Source organism: Rhinoraja longicauda, chromosome 25 (genome assembly GCF_053455715.1).
Source record: "Rhinoraja longicauda isolate Sanriku21f chromosome 25, sRhiLon1.1, whole genome shotgun sequence".
Lineage (NCBI taxonomy): Eukaryota > Metazoa > Chordata > Chondrichthyes > Rajiformes > Arhynchobatidae > Rhinoraja > Rhinoraja longicauda.
Window position 1 is genome coordinate 7,527,081 of NC_135977.1, and position 19,430 is coordinate 7,546,510.

The 19,430-nt window shown below is 44.7% G+C and overlaps 1 protein-coding gene across 1 annotated transcript; it reads left to right on the forward strand.

The window, feature by feature from the left end:
- Nucleotides 1–5,711: 5,711 nt before the first annotated feature.
- Nucleotides 5,712–16,072, forward strand: LOC144605739 (endoplasmic reticulum resident protein 29-like). Its single transcript, XM_078421255.1, has 3 exons — nt 5,712–5,876; nt 9,674–9,812; nt 13,660–16,072. Exons 1-3 carry the CDS (start codon nt 5,754–5,756, stop codon nt 14,160–14,162), a joined length of 765 nt encoding a protein of 254 aa, XP_078277381.1. The 5' UTR covers nt 5,712–5,753; the 3' UTR covers nt 14,163–16,072.
- The last annotated feature ends 3,358 nt before the right edge of the window (nt 16,073–19,430 follow it).

Sequence of the window (19,430 nt, forward strand, 5' to 3'; positions counted from 1 at the left end):
TTCACCTACTCCAGGACAAGGAAGAATTTTGTCGACACGAGAGAGAATGTCTGCAGATGCTGGAATCCTGAGCAAAAACACACGGTGGCTAGAGGGTAGACACAAAGTGCAGGAGTAACTCAGCGGGTCAGGCAGCATCTCTGGATAGGGGTCTGAAGAAGGGTCTCGACCCGGAACGTCACCCATTCCTTCTCTCCTGAGATGCTGCCTGACCTGCTGAGTTACACCAGCATTTTGTGAATAAATACCGTCGATTTGTACCAGCATCTGTAGTTATCTTCTTATATCCCTGGATAGGAGCGAGTAAGACCCTTCTTCAGACTCAGACTTCAAACTATAATGTTTTATTCTTAATGTTTTAATTGTTTACTGTATGTCGTGGTGTTACTTGCGAGCGGAGCACCAAGGCTAATTCCTTGTATGTATGTATACATACTTGGCCAACAAAAAAACTTATTCAATTCAGTAACTCAGCGGGTCAGGCAGCATCTGTGGAGAGAATGGAAAGTGCACGTTTCGGGTCCCTACCCAAAGCATCTATCCCCATTATCTTCCCACATGCTGCCTGGCCCGCTGAGTTCCCTCAGCACTTGCTATTTTGCACGTGAAAGTTTTTGCACCGATTTCTTTCTTTAAAAATCTGCCACTGGTACATAAACAAAGACCAGAGACTTGATACTCAGGAAGGCAGGCTGACTCAGCAACTGTGATCACCATGTTACCGGAATGTGGGGGGGGAAAATCAGTCGGTTCACTTCAGGTAAGGAAACCTCTCGTCTCTGGTCCTTATGTGACCCCTGAGCAATCAGTGATTGACTCTTAATTGGCCTCTCGGTGCAGGGGCGACTGGGACGGGCAGTGAATGTTGACAACGCTAATACCCAAGTATCATGCCACAGGCTTCAAGTCCAGAGTCAAGAGTGTTTTGTTGCCATATGTCCCAAACCAGAACAATTGCATTCATACTTACAGCAGCACAACAGATATGTGAAGTTAACATCTATATACCAAAACTCTCGTTTGTTTGTTTGTTTGTTTGTTTGTTTGTTGGTTTGTTCCTGAACTACAGCCAAAACAGTACACGATTGCGTGACAATTTTAGGCCCACCTTACTCACCATCGTTCCTTTGGTGCTAATGGAAGAAGTTTCGTTGAAATCGGTGTTATATTTTTAAAGTTATTCACATTTTAAAGTTTAAATCTATCTCCTAGGGAGGGAGGATAAGGGGGGTTGAGGGGGATGGAGTAGGGGGAGGGGGGAGTTGGGGGTGGGGAGGGGGAGAAGGGGAGGAGAGGGTGCTGCACCAATGCAGGAGTGGTTTGGGCCCAACAGGTCCACTTGGTCTAGTAGATACTAAATGCTGGAGTAACTCAGCGGGACAGGCAGCACCTCTGGAGAGAAGGAATGGGTGATGTTTTGGGTGGAGACCCTTCTTCAGAGTCTCAACCCAAAGCGTCACCCATTCCTTCCTTCTCACCAGAAATGCTACCTGCCCCGCTGAGTTACTCCAGCATTTTCTGTCTAAATTCGGTTCAAACCAGCATCTGCAGTTCCTTCCCAGCACAGACATGTAACATTCATATGTTCACAAGTTCTAGGAGCAGAATTATGCCATTCCACCCATCAAGTCTACTCTGCCATTCAATCATGGCTGATCTGTCTTTCCCTCTCGACCCCATTCTCCTGCCTTCTCCCCATAACCCCTGACACCAGTACTAATCAAGAATCTGTCAATCACCAACTTAAATATAGCCTCCACAGCCTTCTGTGACAATGAACATATATACATATCTTAAAACAATAACAGTGCAAAGACAAAAACAGTGCACCCCCACCCCACCCACCCAAGTCTATGTAGTTCAGAGTTTAGTTAGAGTTCATTGTGTTTAATAGCCTGATGGCTTTAGGGAAGAAACTGCTCCTGAACCTGGACATTACAATTTTCAGGCTCCTGTACCTTCTTCCCGATGGCAGGGGCGACATGAGTGTGTGGCCAGGGTGGTGTGGGTCTCTGATAAATGACCACTTTCGCCACTTTTGGCAATCTTCTTCGTTCCTGGGCGTTCACGTTCGAGAGGAAGTTTCAGCTCTGTAATCTTTAACCAGAACGGCAAGATGCCAGTTTAGCCATTGCTTACAATGAAATGTATGGAGTGCAGGACATGTTGCCGTTACTTTACATTAAACAGGCTTGCTGTGGGAAAGCATGAACAGCGGGTGAAAAAAGGCAAAGAGCCTTCACCACAGAGTACAGTCTCGGCACCTCATGTTTTCCACATTCTTGATGTGTGCGTTTTTATGATAACACGCTTGTCTACTACCAATCCCCTCCCCTCTCTGCGTTCCGCAGAGACCGTTCCCTCCGTAACTCCCTGGTCCACTCGTTCCTTCCTACCCAAACCACCCCATCCCCGGGCACTTTCCCCTGCAACCGCAGGAGATGCAACACCTGTCCCTTTACCTCCCCCCTCAACTCCATCCAAGGACCCAAACAATCTTTCCAGGTGAGACAGAGGTTCACCTGCACCTCCTCCAACCTCATCTATTGCATCCGCTGCTCCAGATATCAACTTATTTACATCGGCGAAACCAAACGCAGGCTCGGCGATCGCTTCGCTCAACACCTGCACTCAGTCCACATTAACCAATCGGATCTCCCGGTGGCTGAGCACATCAACTCCCCCTCCCATTCCCAGTTTGACCTTTCTGTCATGGGCCTCCTCCAGTGCCATAGTGAGTCCCACCGGAAATTGGAGGAACAGCACCTCATATTTCACCTGGGCAGCTTGACTTCTCCAATTTAGTCCCTCTGTCCCTCTCTTCCCCTCCCCCTTCCCAGATCTCCCACTGTCTTCCTGTCTCCACCTATATCCTTCCTTTGTCCTGCCCCCCTGACAACAGTCTGAAGAAGGGTCTCGACCCAAAACGTCACCCATTCCTTCTCTCCTGAGATGCTGCCTGACCTGCTGAGTTACTCCAGCATTTTGTGAATAAATTTGTACCAGCATCTACAGTTATTTTCTTATACTAACTAGTATCTAGTACCTTTGCAGGTGCCTGCACTGCTTCTTCTACCGTGCCTCCTAGTGGCGAATGTAAGAGTAAGGCCTCAAAAAGGCAGCCAGCATCATCAGAGACCCACACCACCCTGGCCACGCTCTCACTTCACTCCTGCCATCAGGAAGAAGGTACAGGAGCTTGAAAACTGAAACGCCCAGGTTCAGGAACAGCTTCTTCCCTGCAACCATCAGACTATTAAACACTACAACCTCCAAATAAGCTCTGAATTACATTGACGGGGGCATTAGTTTTGTATTTTTGCTTACGTGCATGTACATACCTACATTATATACACACACACACCTTTTTTTCGTTTATTATATTGTTTACAGAGTACTATGTTTACATATTCTGATGTGCTGCTGCAAGTAAGAATTTCATTGTTCTGCTTGGGACATAAGACAATGAAATTGCTCTTGAGATGGGCTGCAATGGTGAAAACCATTTCCGCACTCTATCTTCCCATTGCTCCATCTATTAAACTCAGGTCTCGCTCGAATGTATTTATGTACAGTATTATCTAATCTGTTTAGAGTGTGCAAAACACTATCTATTCACTGTACCTCGATACACCTGACAATAATAAACCTAAACCCAGAGAACATCACGGACGGAAGCAGGGACATCGTGAGACAGCAGGGATAAATGTACCTTAATGATTTGGACGAGGGGATTGAAGGCTTTGTGGTAAAGTTTGCGGATGATACGAAAATAGGTGGAGGGGCCGGTAGTGTAGAGAAAGCAGGGACTCTGCAGAGGGACTTGGACAGGTTGGGAGAGTGGGCAGAGAAATGGCAGATGGAATATAGTGTAGCAAAGTGTGGAGTCATGCATTTTGGTAGTAGGGATAAAGGCATAGACTATTTTCTAAATGGGGTGAGAATCTAGCAATCGGAGGTGCAAAGGGACTTGGGAGTGCTGGTGCAGGATTCTCAAAAAGTTAATCTGCAAGTCGAATCAGTAGTAAAGAAAGCAAACTCAATGCGAGCATTTATTTCAAGAGGACTTGTATACAAAAACAGAGATGTAATGTTGAGGCGCTCAAAGGTGCTGGGAAGGCCACATTTGGAATAATGTGTGCAATTTTGGGCACCATATCTGAGGAAGGATGTGCTGGCTCAGGAGAGGGTCCAGAGGAGGTTTACAAGAATGATCCCAGGAATGAGTAGGTTAACCTATGATGAGCGTTTGTCAGCACTGGGCCTGTACTCGCTGGAGTTCAGAAGAATGAGAGGCGACCCTCATTTCACTACAGAATAGTGAAAATCTTGGATAGAGTGGATGTGGAGAGGATGCTTCCACTAGTGGGAGTCTAGGACTAGAGGTCATAGCCACAGAATTAAAGGATGTTCTTTTAGGAAGGAGACAAGGAGAAATGTCTTTAGTCAGAGGGTGGTGAATTTGTGGAATTCTTTGCCACAGAAGGCTGCAGAGGCCAAGTCAGTGGATATATTTAAGGCAGAGGTGGATCGGTTCTTGATTAGTTCAGGTGTGAGGTTATGGGGAGAAAGCAGGAGGATGGGGTTAGAAGGGAGATATAGATCAGCCATGATTGAATGGCAGAGTAGACGATGGGCCGAATGGCCTAATTCTACTCGTATCCCTTATGACAACGTAGAAAAACAAAACCCCGTTATAAAATTCACCAATAATAATAATACATTTCTCTCTTTCTCCATATTTTGCACCCTTCTTTCACCACTTGCACTAAGCATTGCTGACCTGCCCCACTGCCCAATACATCACGGGTTCTGACCTCCCCACCATCGAAGGGATTTACCGGAGTCGCTGTCTCAAAAAGGCAGCCAGCATCATCAGAGACCCACAACACCCTGGCCACACACTCATTTCGCCTCTGCCATCAGGAAGAAGGTACAGGAGCCTGAAAACGGTAACGTCCAGGTTCAGGAACAGCTTCCTCCCTACAGCCATTAGGCTATTAAACACTACAACCTCCAGATAAGCTCTGAACTACATGTACATATTAAAAGGAAACAAACAATAATAGTCTATGTGTATATACACACATGTAGAAGGTAGACACAAAATGCTGGAGTGACCCAGCGGGACAGGCAGCATCTCTGGAGAGAAGGAATGGGTGACGTTTCAGGTCGAGACCCTTCAGATAGCATTTTGTGTCGACCTTCGATTTAAAGCAGCATCTGCAGTTCTTTCCTTTATATATATATATATCAGTATGTGTGTGTGCGTGCGTGTGTGTATATGTGCGTGAGTGCGTATGCGTGTGTGTATGCATGTGTGAGTGTATGCATGCGCGTGTGTATATGTATGCGTGTGTGTATGCGTTTATGCATGTGTGTGTATATGCATGTGTGTGTATGTATGCATGTGTATATGCATGTGTGTTTATACATGTGTGTGTGTATATGCATGTGCGTGTATGCGTGTGTGTAGAAACACTCCCATTTCTCTCTCGTCTGTTGCATTGTTCACAGTGTACTGCGCTTACATATTCTGTTGAGAGAGGTAGAAGAATAGAACAATTGTTCTATCTGGGACAGATGACAATAAAACACTCTTGACTCTTGAATTGCCAGTGGGGTTTTTGTTTTGTTTTGGGGGGGGGGGGGGGGGGGGTGGTCAGAAGGAGAGGGAGGGGAGCTGGTACAATTTGCATTAAACTCCCAGCCGCGAGGATCACATGGTGCCGAGTGCGCGAGGGGAATGAACGATGGCGGATGCCGGCAGCTCCTATCTGCTCCTCCTGATCGCTGCGTTTCTGCACCTTTCTGTCCCCGGCGGAGCCCTGCACACGGTCGGCTCCGTGCCCCTGGACACGGTCACATTTTACAAGGTGAGTGGACCCCCCTCCCCACGAAAGCCGCTTTGCATTCAATGTTTTAACTCATTTAACCGCCAGAAACCCAGTGTGTCAAATTGGACAGCACGATGTGATACGACCCATCCTTCCAAGCACAGTATTGACAAGAATGTTTCATGTGTAAAATGCACCCACCAGCCTCTTAAAAAGTTTGGATGCAACTGGAACACAAATTTCATCGGTGAAATTCAAATTAAATAGATTTTAAAAACCGAGATGGCATAGAGAGAAAAAAATAAATAAATAAGAGGTGGAGATAATTGACATTTAATCAGCTTGGATTTTCTTTTAAAGGGAATAAATAGTGTTTGGATTTTATTAATCGTGGTGTTGGCAATGCAGAGCCTTTTGCAGGTCATTCCCGTGTTTATATTTCGAAATACATCAATTAAAACATAAGCGGGGGTAGCGCGCCGGGTGGCTGCAGATTGTTACATTGTGGCGCGGGCACGAAGATGTTTCATTCCCCGCTGCTCTGTCAGTGTGGATGTGTGTGAGTGTGTAAGTGTGAGTGTCATCTATGTCAGGGTTCAGGGTCGCTCCACGACCAGGATGTGCGGAATTTTCCGTAGCCGGATCGTCACTGAGCATTTTCTAAGCCAGCCTGATAAAAAAGGATAAGTCAAAAACCCAATAGAAAATGTACAACCAGCAGCCGTGATCATCCGAGCACCAATCCTCTTTGCACGCGTGTTTCTGTCCCTCCCTCTCGCCAGCTCCATCTTGTTTCTGCACTACTTTCCCTGCTCTCTGTCCTCCTCATCCCCCTGCCTAACCCTTTCATTCATTCGTTTGATCTTTGCACCTTTTCATACCTCTAGTTTCCCCCCGACTCTCAGTCTGAAGGGTCTCGACCCGAATTCGCCCACCTGTTCCTTCTCTCCAGAGATGCTGCCTGAGCCGCTGAGTTACTGCCGCATTGTGTGTCAAACTTCGGTGTGAACCAGCATCTGCAGTTCCTTCCTCTATCCCCTGCTGCACTCCCTTATCTCACCCTCTGCCCTCCTCTCTTGCTACCCTTCTGCCCTCCTCTCTTTCTCTGTCCTGCCTCTCCCCCTTCTCTCCCCAAGCACAGCCTGTCCGTGCCCCTCTCCATCTGGCCTGCCCACCCCTTGTCTCTGGCCTGCCCAACCCCCTTTCCCTCTGCCCTGTCTTCTCTCCCCCTTTCTCACTTTATGCCCACCTTGTTTGTCTCTATTTGCCCTATCCACCCCTTCTACCTCCTTCCTCTAGCTTAGAGATACCCCCTTGTCCACCTCACCCCTAGTTGCCTTCTGCTCTCTGCCCTGCTTTACTACTCCCCCCCCCCCCCCACCGTACAGATAGCAGAATAAGAGGCCATTGGGCCCACAACATTTGCAGAGCAGACCAACGGCATCAGTACCACTTCTACTTTCATTTCCTTTTCATATGGCCACCAACTCCTTTTTCAAGTTCTTTCCGCCCCCATCTACATTACAGTGCACAATTAACCTCTTCACTCCCTGCTCCGGCCGTTTCTCTGCCTTTTCGTGTGATCTCTGCTGCTTTTGCTAAATTGATGGCCCAGCACAAACCACGAGACTTTGTTAGAGTCCAACCCACTCAAGCACAGCGCTGCACCCGAGTAGAACAGTGTTTATTTGTAAAGAGCTGGAATTATTCCAAAGTAGTATTTTCATAAAACACTCCGAAAGGCAACATGACTTCCTTATCTTGCGGAGGAAGGAACTGCAGATGCTGGTTTAAACCGAAGATAGACACAAAAAGCTGGAGTAACTCAGCGGGACAGGCAGCATCTCCGGAGAGAAGGAATGCAGAAAGTTTTGGGACAAAATGTGAAAAAGGGTCTCGACCCGAAACATCACTCATTCCTTCTCTCCAGAGATGCTGCCCGTCCCGCTGAGTTACTTCAGCTTTTTGTGTCTATCTTCCTTACTCTTGTACTCAGTGCCCTGACCGATGAAGGTAGGCGTACCATATGCCTTCTTTGCCACTCTATCTACTTATATTGCCGCTTTCAGTCAGCTACGGACTTGGACCCCAAGATCATCCATCTGTACATCAATACTGTTAAAGATCACGCCATAAATTGTATTTTTTCTCTTTGCATTTGATCTCCCAAACTGCAACCCCTCACACTTGCTCGAATTAAACTCCATCTGCCATTTCTCCGCCCATTTCTGTATCCTGCTGTATTCTTTGACAGCCTTCTTCACCGTCTGCAACTCCACCAATTTTGGCATTGTCTACAAATTTACTAACCAAGCCATCTACATTTCCATCCAAGTCATTAAAACATATCAAAACAACAGAGGTCCCAGCTCAGATCCCTGTGGTACTCCACTGGTCACCGACCTGCAGCCAGGATAACACCTTTACCCCACGAACCCGTCTTCGATGGACAAGTCGGTTCTGAATCCAAACTACCAAGCCACCATGGATTCGATGTAGCTTTATCGTCTGGATCAGCCTTCCACGAAGGACTTTTATCAGATGCCTCACTAACATCTATGTACACAACATCCACTGCCCTACCCTCATCAATCACCTTGAAACTCAAGCTAGTTAATAAAATATGACCTGCTGCACACAAAGCCATGACTTCGCTAATTATCCCATTCTCTCCCAAATGCGAGTAAATCCTATCCCAAAGAATCCTCTGAAATAGCTTCTCCTCCATTACCTACTGTAAAATGCTCTAGTTTTCTTGCACACAGAAAACAGACTGGCCATTGACCTGTGTAGGAAGGAACTGCAGAAAGCTGGAGTAACTCAGCGGGTCAGACAGCATCTCTGGAGAAAAAGAATAGGTGACGTTTCGGGTCGAGACCCTTCTTCAGACTGAAGAAGGGTCTTGACCCGAAACGTCACCTATTCTTTTTCTCCAGAGATGCTGTCAAACCCGCTGAGTTACTCTATTTTTTTTGTGTCTATCCTCTGACCATTGTCCTTATTGGACGAATATACACTTAATCAAATATGATCCCTGTCCTTAGCCAAATTCATACTGACTTCACACAAAGTCAAATCATTTAGTTCAGACATCAGAAACATGGGAAGGTAATTCAGCCCCTCACAATGGTTCCAGCGATCACTTAGATTGTCTCATAAATCTCACATCCATTCACACACCTTCATTCCACATCCTTAAACATACCAGCCTTTGCTTTAAGGAATGGTATAACCGCCAAATAGTTTGGCTCCAATCTCCTGCTGGTGTTAGGCTCCCCTGACCAGTATAAACACCAAATTACCACACCAAATCTGTTAATCATCTTAAAACACTTGTTACGCCACAAGTGTTACAATTCCAATGCAAGCTTCGTCTATATGGATCATTGAATAGTGTGAAGAATTTAAGACAGAAAATGCTGTCTGTACAGAGTTTGTACACTCTCCCCGTGAACTTTCCACAGGTGTTCCGGTTTCCTCCAACATACCTAAGATGTACAGGTTTGCTGGTTAATTTGACTCAGGCTAAATTGTAAATTGTCACTAGTGTGCAAGATAGCGTTAGTGTACTGGGATCGCCGGTCGGTGCGGACCGACCGGGAGGGCCAAATTCCGCGATGTATCGTTAAACTAAACTGACAGAAAATTGAAGGCATGGAAAGTGAATCTACCATTTCTTCATTATATTTCACTGTGATCAATGCAGGAAGTACCGCAACACTCTTGGTTAGTGAACAAATTGGCTTGCTCAGAAAGGAGGTCCTTTCAAAATCAAATCCCTCAAATGTTATAGAATTTTGCAAACTCAGTGCCTGAGGTGTCACCGTTCTCTGCAGGTAATCCCCAAATTGAAGTATGCCCTGGTAAAGATTGACACGCAGTATCCGTATGGAGAGAAGCAGGATGAGTTTAAGAAACTGGTGGAAAACTCTGCTTCCAGCAAGGAACTCTTGGTGGCTGAAGTGGGAATATCAGGTAGGAACTGCATTGTTTGTCCAAGTTCATACAAATGATATAAAAGTATGGTCTGCTCTGTCACCCATCCAGTGTCCTATACTCAACCACTTTGCGTAGCATGGACCTTGTACAACAACGTGGGATATCAGCAGCCCGTTCAACTTGGAAGCTCTTGCATAGACTTAACATGCTTAACATAAATGAATAATAAGGATGTGAAGGAAGGAACTGCAGATGCTGGTTTATACCGAAGATAGACACAAAGTGCTGCTGTAATTTAGTCGGTCAGGCAGCGTCTCTGGAGAAAAAGGATGGGGGATGGTTCGGGTCGGAACCCTTCTTCAGACTGAAAGGGGGGGGGGGGGGAGAATTGGAGGTAGGTAAAGGCCAGAACAAATCAGGGATGGCAACAGATGACCAAGGAAGGAGTGTAGGAAAATAACTGCAGATGCTGGTACAAATCGAAGGTATCACAAAATGCTGGAGTAACTCAGCAGGTCAGGCAGCATCTCTGGAGAGAAGGAATGGGTGACATTACCCATTCGTCACCCATTCCATCTCTCCAGAGATGCTGCCTGACCTGCTGAGTTACTCCAGCATTTTGTGATACCAAGGGAGGAATAGTCCATTGTTAGCGGTTGACTTATCGAAACGTATATCTTATCGAAACGTATAAGATTATTAAGGGGTTGGACACGTTAGAGGCAGGAAACATGTTCCCAATGTTGGGGGAGTCCAGAACAAGGGGCCACAGTTTAAGAATAAGGGGTAGGCCATTTAGAACTGAGATGAGGAAAAACTTTTTCAGTCAGAGTTGTGAATCTGCGGAATTCTCTGCCTCAGAAGGCAGTGCAGGCCAATTCTCTGAATGCATTCAAGAGAGAGCTAGATAGAGCTCTTAAGGATAGCGGAGTCAGGGGGTATGGGGAGAAGGCAGGAACAGGGTACTGATTGAGAATGATCAGCCATGATCACCTTGAATGGCTGTGCTGGCTCGAAGGGCCGAATGGCCTCCTCCTGCACCTATTGTCTATTGACTAGTAGGACGACTAAGGGGGGGGGGGGGGAGGGGGGGGGGGGGGGGGAAGAGGGAATGCAGGGGTTACTTGAAATGAACGTTCGTATCACTGGGTTGTAAAATGCCCAAGTGAAATAATGAGGTGAAAATTGGTCAACTGAGACTGTTGAGTAATTCAATAGCGTCAGAGTTGATCTTTATCTCTTGTATCCTCGTATACGAACATGTATCATCCACCTGCCTTGAATGAATGATCAGAGAATTCACAGTGCACTGTGTTTAAATTTTTTACAAAGAATCACACATCTAAGACATGTCCCAAAATAAATCGGAGATTTTCCATTCCAAATAGCCAACCCCCTTATTCTGAAATGACATTTCAGTATCTATCACATCAAGTGCTTTATGAATTTTAGACTTTTTCTAAACCCAAGGGAATAATAGAAGCATAATCTCAATTTCTCATCCTAATTCAAACAGCACATCTCAGGAACATCTGGTGAAGATATACACAAAATGCTGGAGTAGCCGTTCTTCTGAAGAAGGGTTCCGACCTGAAATGTCACCCGTTCCTTTTCTCCTTAGATGTTGCCTGATCCGCTGAGTTACTCCAGCATTTTATGTCTATCTTCGATATAAACCAGCATCTGCAGTTCCTTCCTACACACTAGTCTGGTGAATCTTTGCTGTATTCCTCCAAAGCAAGCTTAGTTTAGTTTAGTTTAGAGATACAGCGCAGAAATAAGCCCTTTGGCCCACCGAGTCCGCACCGACCAGCGATCCCCACACATCAACACTGTCCTACACACACGAGGGACAATTTACACCTTTACCAAGCCAATTAACCGACAAACCTGTACGTCTTTGGAGTGTGGGAGGAAACTGAAGATCTCAGAGAAAACCCACGCAGTCACAGGGAGAACGTACAAACTCCATACAGGCAGCACCCGTAGTCGGGATCGAACCTGGGTCTCTGGTGCTGCAAGCGCTGTCAGGCAGCAACTATTCCGCTGCGCCACCGTGGCCGCCCTAATTAAGCTTTAGTTAAGGAGATCAGGTGTGGCCTCATCAAAGGCTTCTGTGGCAGCAGTGAGATTTACTTCAATTCTTACACTCCAATCCTTTGTAATAAATACCAAAACAATTTGCTTACTAACTTGAAAATGCAATGTTTATTTCGACATATCTGTTAACGAAACCCAATCCATAAGAGCCTCAATCCAATCGCATTGTTCTCCCTAGTTCCTCCTCCTTTACATCAGTTGCAAAGTGAAAAGAAATTAACAGAAGTATTCTGTAATCATCTCTTTTATAATGCTCCCCTCAAATATCCTTCCCTATATACTTAATAGATTAATTTATTTAATTTACCTCTGATGTAGTTTTGACCTACATTTGTTTGATACGTCCTTTCTTTCTCGAACAGTGGGACTATGTTTGCTCCCTTTCCAATTTTGGGATATCTGGAAAAGAAAACCAGTCGATAATATGTCTTTTGTGGCCATTATTTTTTCTTTAAACCCTCAGTTGTCACATAGAGTAGAGTTGTACATTTTTCATGGAGACAGTGTGGAAAAAGACCCTTCGGCACAACTTGCCCACGCCGACCAACATGGTCCATCTTGAATAGTTCCACCTGCCTGCCACCCACATCCCTCTAAACTGATCCCATCCATGTACCTGTCTAAATGTTTCTTAAACATTGCGATAGTACCTGCCTCAATTACCTCCTCCGGCAGCTCATTCCATACACCTACCACCCTTTGTGTAAAAAAAGCTGCCCCTCAGGTTCCTATTAAATCTTTCCCCCCCCCCCCTCACCTTAAACCTGTATCCTCTTGATTCTTGATTTCCCAACTCCAGGCAAAAGACTGAACATTTACCCTATCTATTCCTCTCATGATCTTACACACCTCTATAAGATCACCCCTCATCCTCCAAGGAATAAAGTCCTGGCCTACTCAACCTCTCCTTATAGCTCAGGCCCTCATGTCCTGGCAATACACTCGTAAATCTTTTCTGCACCCTTTCCAGCTTACTTAGTACCATTAATATCTCCGGTACTTTTACTTAGTCATACTAAATTTTCTTCAGAACACTCAGCAAGAGGGCAGTAAAGCTGCATCAGTCACCAGGTCCTGAACTTACATTTGGGCACATTTCCACAAGCATGGCGAATTACACCATTACCTTGGAATTGAAAGAAAAATGAAGGGGGCAGGGGTGGTTCCTGGAAAAGGAAATCAAAAATTAAAGACTAGAATTTACGCAATCATTTCTCCACCCGCGAGCTGGTGGCACAGCGGGAGAGCTGCTGCCTTACAGCTCCAGAGACCCACGTTCGATCCTGACAGCAGGTGCTGTTTGTACGTTCCCCCCCCCCCCCATGACCGGGTGGGTTTTCCCTGGGTGCTCCGGTTTCCTCCCACACTCCAAAGACATACAGTTTTGTAGGTTAATTGGCTTCAGTAAAAATTGTAAATTGTCCCTCGTGCGTAGAATACCACGAGTGTACAGTGTTTCTGGTTGGAGCAGATTTGGTGGGCCGATGGGCCTGTTTCCGGCGCTGTATCTCTAAACTAAACTAAAGTAGCACCAAGATGTCTTGGAAGTCAATCGGTAACTTTTGGTTTAAGCATGGTCACAAAAGTGAGAGAGGATACCGAGGGATTGTTCAATGCCGAGGTTATGTGTGAAATGTTATATTCACGTGGGGAGATTGAGAACTTGGTGCAAGAAGGGTGGAAGGGAGAACACATTATGAGGAAAGAGCCTAGCTGTGAGATCTTGATTTAATTATAGAGATGCAAGATTTAAAGTCACTTTTTAATGTTTGTTTTGAAACAGATTATGGCGAAAAGGAAAATGCAGAACTTGGGGAGAAATATAAAGTGGAAAAGGACGACTTTCCGGTCTACCTGCTGTTCATTGATGGGAATTTGGAGAATCCGGCTCAGTTTACCGGAGAGGTTAAACAGGAAGCCATTCAGCAGTGGTTGAAGACTAAAGGTGTGTGGGTCGGGATGCTCGGCTGCCTGGAGGCGTTCGATTTCCTTGCCCAGGATTTTAGCAGCACGAGGAGCGAGGAAGAACGGCAGAAGATCATGGGGAAGGCGAAGGATAGGATGGAAAAGCTGCCAGAGTCAGATCAGAAACTGGCGGAGCAGTACCACAAAGTCATGAGCAAGGTCCTGGCGCAAGGCGACTCGTTTGTTAGCTTGGAGATCGCGCGGCTCAGCAAGCTGCTGGAAGAGAGCAAGATGAGTTCGGCGAAGAAGATGGAGTTCCAGAAGCGGCAGAACATCCTGAGCTCCTTCCAGATACCAAGCTCACCAAGAGAGGATTTGTGAGGTGGGGGGTGGGGGATGGGGAATCCATTGAAACCGGGGAAAAATAATAGCTTCCTACTGCAAGCCATGTTACTGCTAAGGTTATCAGGAAAGAGAGCATCTGCCTTCTACACATCTCCCTTTCCTGATCGTTACGATCCAACAGCTCATTTTCAGCTGCCATCGAGCATTGTCCACTGGATATATAACAGTAGCAGGAGAGATAGATAATTACCACCCCAACCTCATTCCCAGCTCTCGGTGTTGGGAGCGGGGAAGCCAGTTGTGCCATGATCCATTACCCTCGCCTCCCAAACTAACCCAGCGCAGACTTGGACACAACTTTCATAAGTGATAGGAGAAGAATTAGGCCATTCAATCATGGCTGATCTATCTTCCCATCTCAACCCCATTCTCCTGCCTTGTCCCCAAAACCCCTGACACTTTGGGATCTCCATATGTTAAGAGTCACAGCCTCACATTTAGCTGCCGCAGTCCAGGGTCTTCTTTGAAAGACAGCTTCCAGCAATGTTTTGGAAGCACTGCGACCTTGCTTTGGCAGCACACAGCACAGGACATGCCACACAGCTCACCAGCCGATAGTTTCCTCAATGTGCACAGTTCCCAGTCTCATTTATGCTGCGGTGGAAGAGCTCCTGAACAGTGGTGCTGTACTGTATTTACTTTCCAATACAACGTTCATAGCTGTAATAGTGTAATGATTAACTCCACCAAAAAGGGATTGGCAAATGGCACAGACAGGCAGGGGTACAATTTCAGCTCTGGGCGTTGTACCAATTGAATCCAATATTTTTTTCTTTTCTCAAGCATAAAATAAATTTACTGTGAATTTATCCTATATTTTGCTCTTCAGCAATGATATGGCTGAATCTTAATTGTTTACAAGCCTTTTTACAATTTAAAATCTTAAAAAAACCTTTTCATTGATGTTTTGTTGAGCATCAAGCAACATGTGACAAATAGCCAGTCCCTCCTTCCAAAGACCTGTGTCTCATTACAAAAACGTCCCAATTTGGCTGTATGTAAACCAAAGTCAGAGGTTGAAGGGAATAACCTTGCAGACATTGGTTTCACTAACACTGGATACTGTTGTAGTTTAGCTGCATTTGTTTCTCGCTGCTGGGGTGGCAACGCTTGTGAGAAACATTCCCCAATAATGTCGCTGGAGAACAAGAGGAGGAATTGTACAAAATCCCTGTCATGGTCCACACTTCTGGTTAGATGTAGTCATAGAGTGATACAGAGTGGAAACAGGCCCTTCGGCCAACTTGCCTACGCCAGCCAACATGTCCCAGCTACACTAGTCCTACCTGCCTGCGTTTGGTCCGTATCCCTCCAAGCCCGTCCTATCCATGTACCTATCTGTTTCTTAAACGTTGGGATAGTCCCTGCCTCAACTACCTTCTCTGGCAGCTTGCTCCATATCCCCACCACCCTTTGCGTGGAAAAGGTTAACCCCTAGATTCCTACTAAACCTTTTCCCCTTCTCCTTAAACCCAAGAGGAGTTGGTGTGCAAAGCACGAGCGAAGAGGAACGTGAGCAAATTTATTGTCTCCCACCAGAAGTCAACCTGATTTCACCCCATTTTTTTCCCCCATTAAATCTTTTCACATTACAACCCTTCTATTCTGAGAGCATCATCTAAAGCAACCTCCTCATGAACAAAACTGAGTATAAATCCTGTTTCTCTGCAGACCATGTTCACAAATGGACCCAGCACTTGTGGCAATAAGGACAAATCTGGTACTACTCTGGTAACATCCAAACAATTTCCGCCCCATTCTTAATTAGATTTTACCCCACCCCCAGTCTATCAGTGTTATGATTGTCCATATGTGAAAACAATTACTTGTGTGCTCTAATGAATTAATTGATTTTTAAAATGTATTAAAATTACTAATTTACTCTTGCCTTGGCTTTTTTGTACCTTGTGTTCTGTTCCGTTTGATATTCTGGGATTCAGAACAAGTTACTGTTAATCCCAAGTATTTATACATCCTGTTGATCTACAGGGTGAAATATCTTACAAGTCAGTTGGAGCTGGGTTCAAAAAGATACCCAAACCACCATATGCTGCCCAGGCTTGTGCATTATTCAGTGTGTAGGAATTTAACTGCAGATCATGGTTTATACTGAAGATAGTCACAAAGTGCTGGAGTAACTCAGCAGTCAGGCAGCATCTCTGGAGATAAAGGATGGGTGACGTTTTGGGTTGGAACCTTTTTTTAAGACTCCAGTCAGAAGAAGGGTTCCAATCCGAAACATCACCCATCCTTTTTCTCCAAAGATGGTGCCTGACCCGCTGAGTTACTCCAGTACTTTGTGTAGATCTTGTGCATTATTCAGCTTGATACTTGAATGCATTACCAAGAGTGAAATTCTTACTGCTGCAGGAATTCGGACCTTCGATCCTATCCATACCTCTCTTTTTAAAACAAAATACACTTCTCTCAGGTTTCCCAGCAACTTCCAGCGATCCAGAGAAACCAATCCAAGTCTGTTCCACCTCTCCCTGTAACTAATACCCTCTATTCCAGACATCATTCTGGTAAACCTTTGCACCCTTTTCAAAGCCTCCATATTATTCCTGTAATGGGGCGATCAGAGCTGCACACAATACTCAAAATGCATCCGAAGCCGAGTCCAAAAACTGCACCATGACTTCCTCACTCTATATCTCGCCTGTTGCTGTCTCAACCATATTGTTTCAGGTCCAGGACAAGTCCGTTGCCATTTCATGTCAGGTACAGAATGTCTACTGTACCCTAGGAAGATACAAGAAGTCAACATATTAATAAAGACACGCACCAGGGACATGGGGGGGGGGGGGGGGACAAAGGGAAGAAGGATCGACAACGAAATATTAGCTAAGATTGCAAAAAATGCACACGAATAAAGATATGCACAGAGTAAACGTCTGCCAGAATGACAGAATTCAACATTTAACAAGGATTCAGATTTTGGGGAAAAATTTAAAGGATAACTTTTGTCAGTAATGTTATGATACAACTATGCATAGTAAAATTACTAGAGTTAAATGAGAGTTAGATATAGCTCTTCGGGCGAACGGAATCAAGAGATATGGGGAGAAAGCTACACTAGTCCCACCTGCCTAAGCTTGGTCCATATCCTTCCAAACCTGTCCTATCCATGTACCCGTCTAGCTGTTTCTTAAACTTTGGAATAGTCCCTGCCTCAACTATCTCCTCTGGCAGCTCGTTCCATATACCCACCACCCTTTGTGTGAAGAAGTTACCCGTCAGATTCCTATTAAATCTTTTCCCCTTCACCTTGAACCTATGTCCTCTGGTTCTCGATTCCCCTACTGTGGCAAGAGATTCTGTGCATCTAACCGATCTATTCCTCTCATGATGCAATACACTTGTATCACTGATGTGGAATGCTGCAAAATATTGTTATACTTTAATTTACGGAGTTGAACGATCTCTAATCACAATCAGTCAAACCCACAGAACTGCATCTGCAGATTAAAAGCAGTCCATTTCCTAACTGATATTTTGTTGAACAATTCATATGTTGAAAGCTCAACATCCCAAAGTCATTTCAGTTGTCATTTGCTTCCTGATCAGTGCTTTCAAGTTGGGTTTGACTTTATAAAGTTAGTCCTTTCACAATCACAAGAATCTCTTAAATTTGGTGAATTTAACTGAAGCTACAATAATTTCTCATTTAAGACTTTGTCTTGATTGGGTGCTAGGTGGGCCAGTGCATTTGTAATTGCATAAATACGTAATTTTTAATGAGTAGTTCCTTCGGCCTGTTAACATAGAAAAATAGGTGCAGGAGTAGGCCATTCGGCCCTGTGAGCCAGCATCGCCATTCAACATGATCATGGCTGATTATCCAAAATCAGTACCCCGTTCGTGCTTTTTCCCCATATCCCTTGATTCCGTTAGCCCTAAGAGCTAAATCTAACTTGAAAACATCCTGTGAATTGGCCTCCACTGCCTTCTGTGGCAGAGAACAGAATCATTAAAGTTTCACGAACAAGCAGGAACACTGGAGTGAATTTCTCAAACAGAATTATTGGTGAGTTTTCCCAGAAAGAGGACAAGTCCAAAATTGCATGCACAATAATGCTTCAATGAAATCCCATGCCATGGAAGGACAGTATTTCAGTCTATTGCAAGCCCTAGAGACAGATGCAGAGACAGACAAGACAGTTGGAGAAGATCAGATACAACACTGAAAAGTTAGTTTCATTATTAGCTGATCTTTATTGCTTTAGTAATCTTTAGATTTAAATATACACCCAGAAACCTGCTGAATTCTCAGCTGTCCAATTCTGTTACATACAAAATGGTCTTCCGGAGACGTCACAGCTTTAGTAAATTCAAAGTCTCTGGATTAATTAAATATGGAGACACTCAAAGAGAAACAGTATTTACAAATACGTATCAGGTAAAACCAGAATCTATAACCAAGAGCAAGATTTGGAAAGGAGAATGAAATGAGGAAGATAACTACAGCTCTGAAAAATGCAGCAGGATATAAAGAAATGCAAGGCTCGCAAAACTACATTTCAAATTGGCTTAGAAAGCTGTAAACTAGAAGCACATCTGTTACAAAGTAAGAGCCTAACTCCGGTCAAGAATTTTATTCGCCCAGGATAAACTCATCATCTTTCCATGAATTAACCAGATTAAACATAAAGTTGCTGTGGCATGTATTAATATGCTTTATGATCGTCATGGTCAGAGATGCGGTACTGATACTGCTCCTTAGTTTATCAACGTGAACTGTCATACAGTTCAATCACCAATAAAATCCCCCCTTTAACAATTACACATTGGCTGTCTCTACCAGAAGAAAATCCTGCACAATTCGCATTAATCTAATAACATTCTTTAATCCTCATATAAAACACCATTTGGCTTGTCAATAGGATCACAGCATGTGTATCACACCTCAATACCAAATGAAAGAATCCATTTTGCCAGGAGATAGCCCATTAAAAACGGTTAATTTCTGATATCTACATCTCCACCCTGTCACGCTGTGTGAGCAGCTCAGTTGATAAAGAGACAGACAGAGATTCAAGGATCATAAACGAGCAAATTGATTTCGGGTTAAACCAAGGGTTAAATTTTGGGGGTTTTTGTGTAGAAATAGACGGTTGATGCGAAAACTCACCCCATTTTAATGCATTTTCCAGTTTTAAATGCAAGGCTCTCTTGGATTTAGAAAAAATATATTTGACAATGCTATTTTCTTTTAAAGATGACGTGCTATGGTTAGTAATCCAG

Coding starts and splice junctions, on each gene's coding strand:
- LOC144605739 (XM_078421255.1), top strand. CDS start 5,754: ATGGCGGATGCCGGCAGCTCCTATCTGCTCCTCCTGATCGCTGCGTTT. Junction 5,877..9,673: donor ACACGGTCACATTTTACAAG/GTGAGTGGACCC, acceptor CGTTCTCTGCAG/GTAATCCCCAAATTGAAGTA. Junction 9,813..13,659: donor GGCTGAAGTGGGAATATCAG/GTAGGAACTGCA, acceptor GTTTTGAAACAG/ATTATGGCGAAAAGGAAAAT.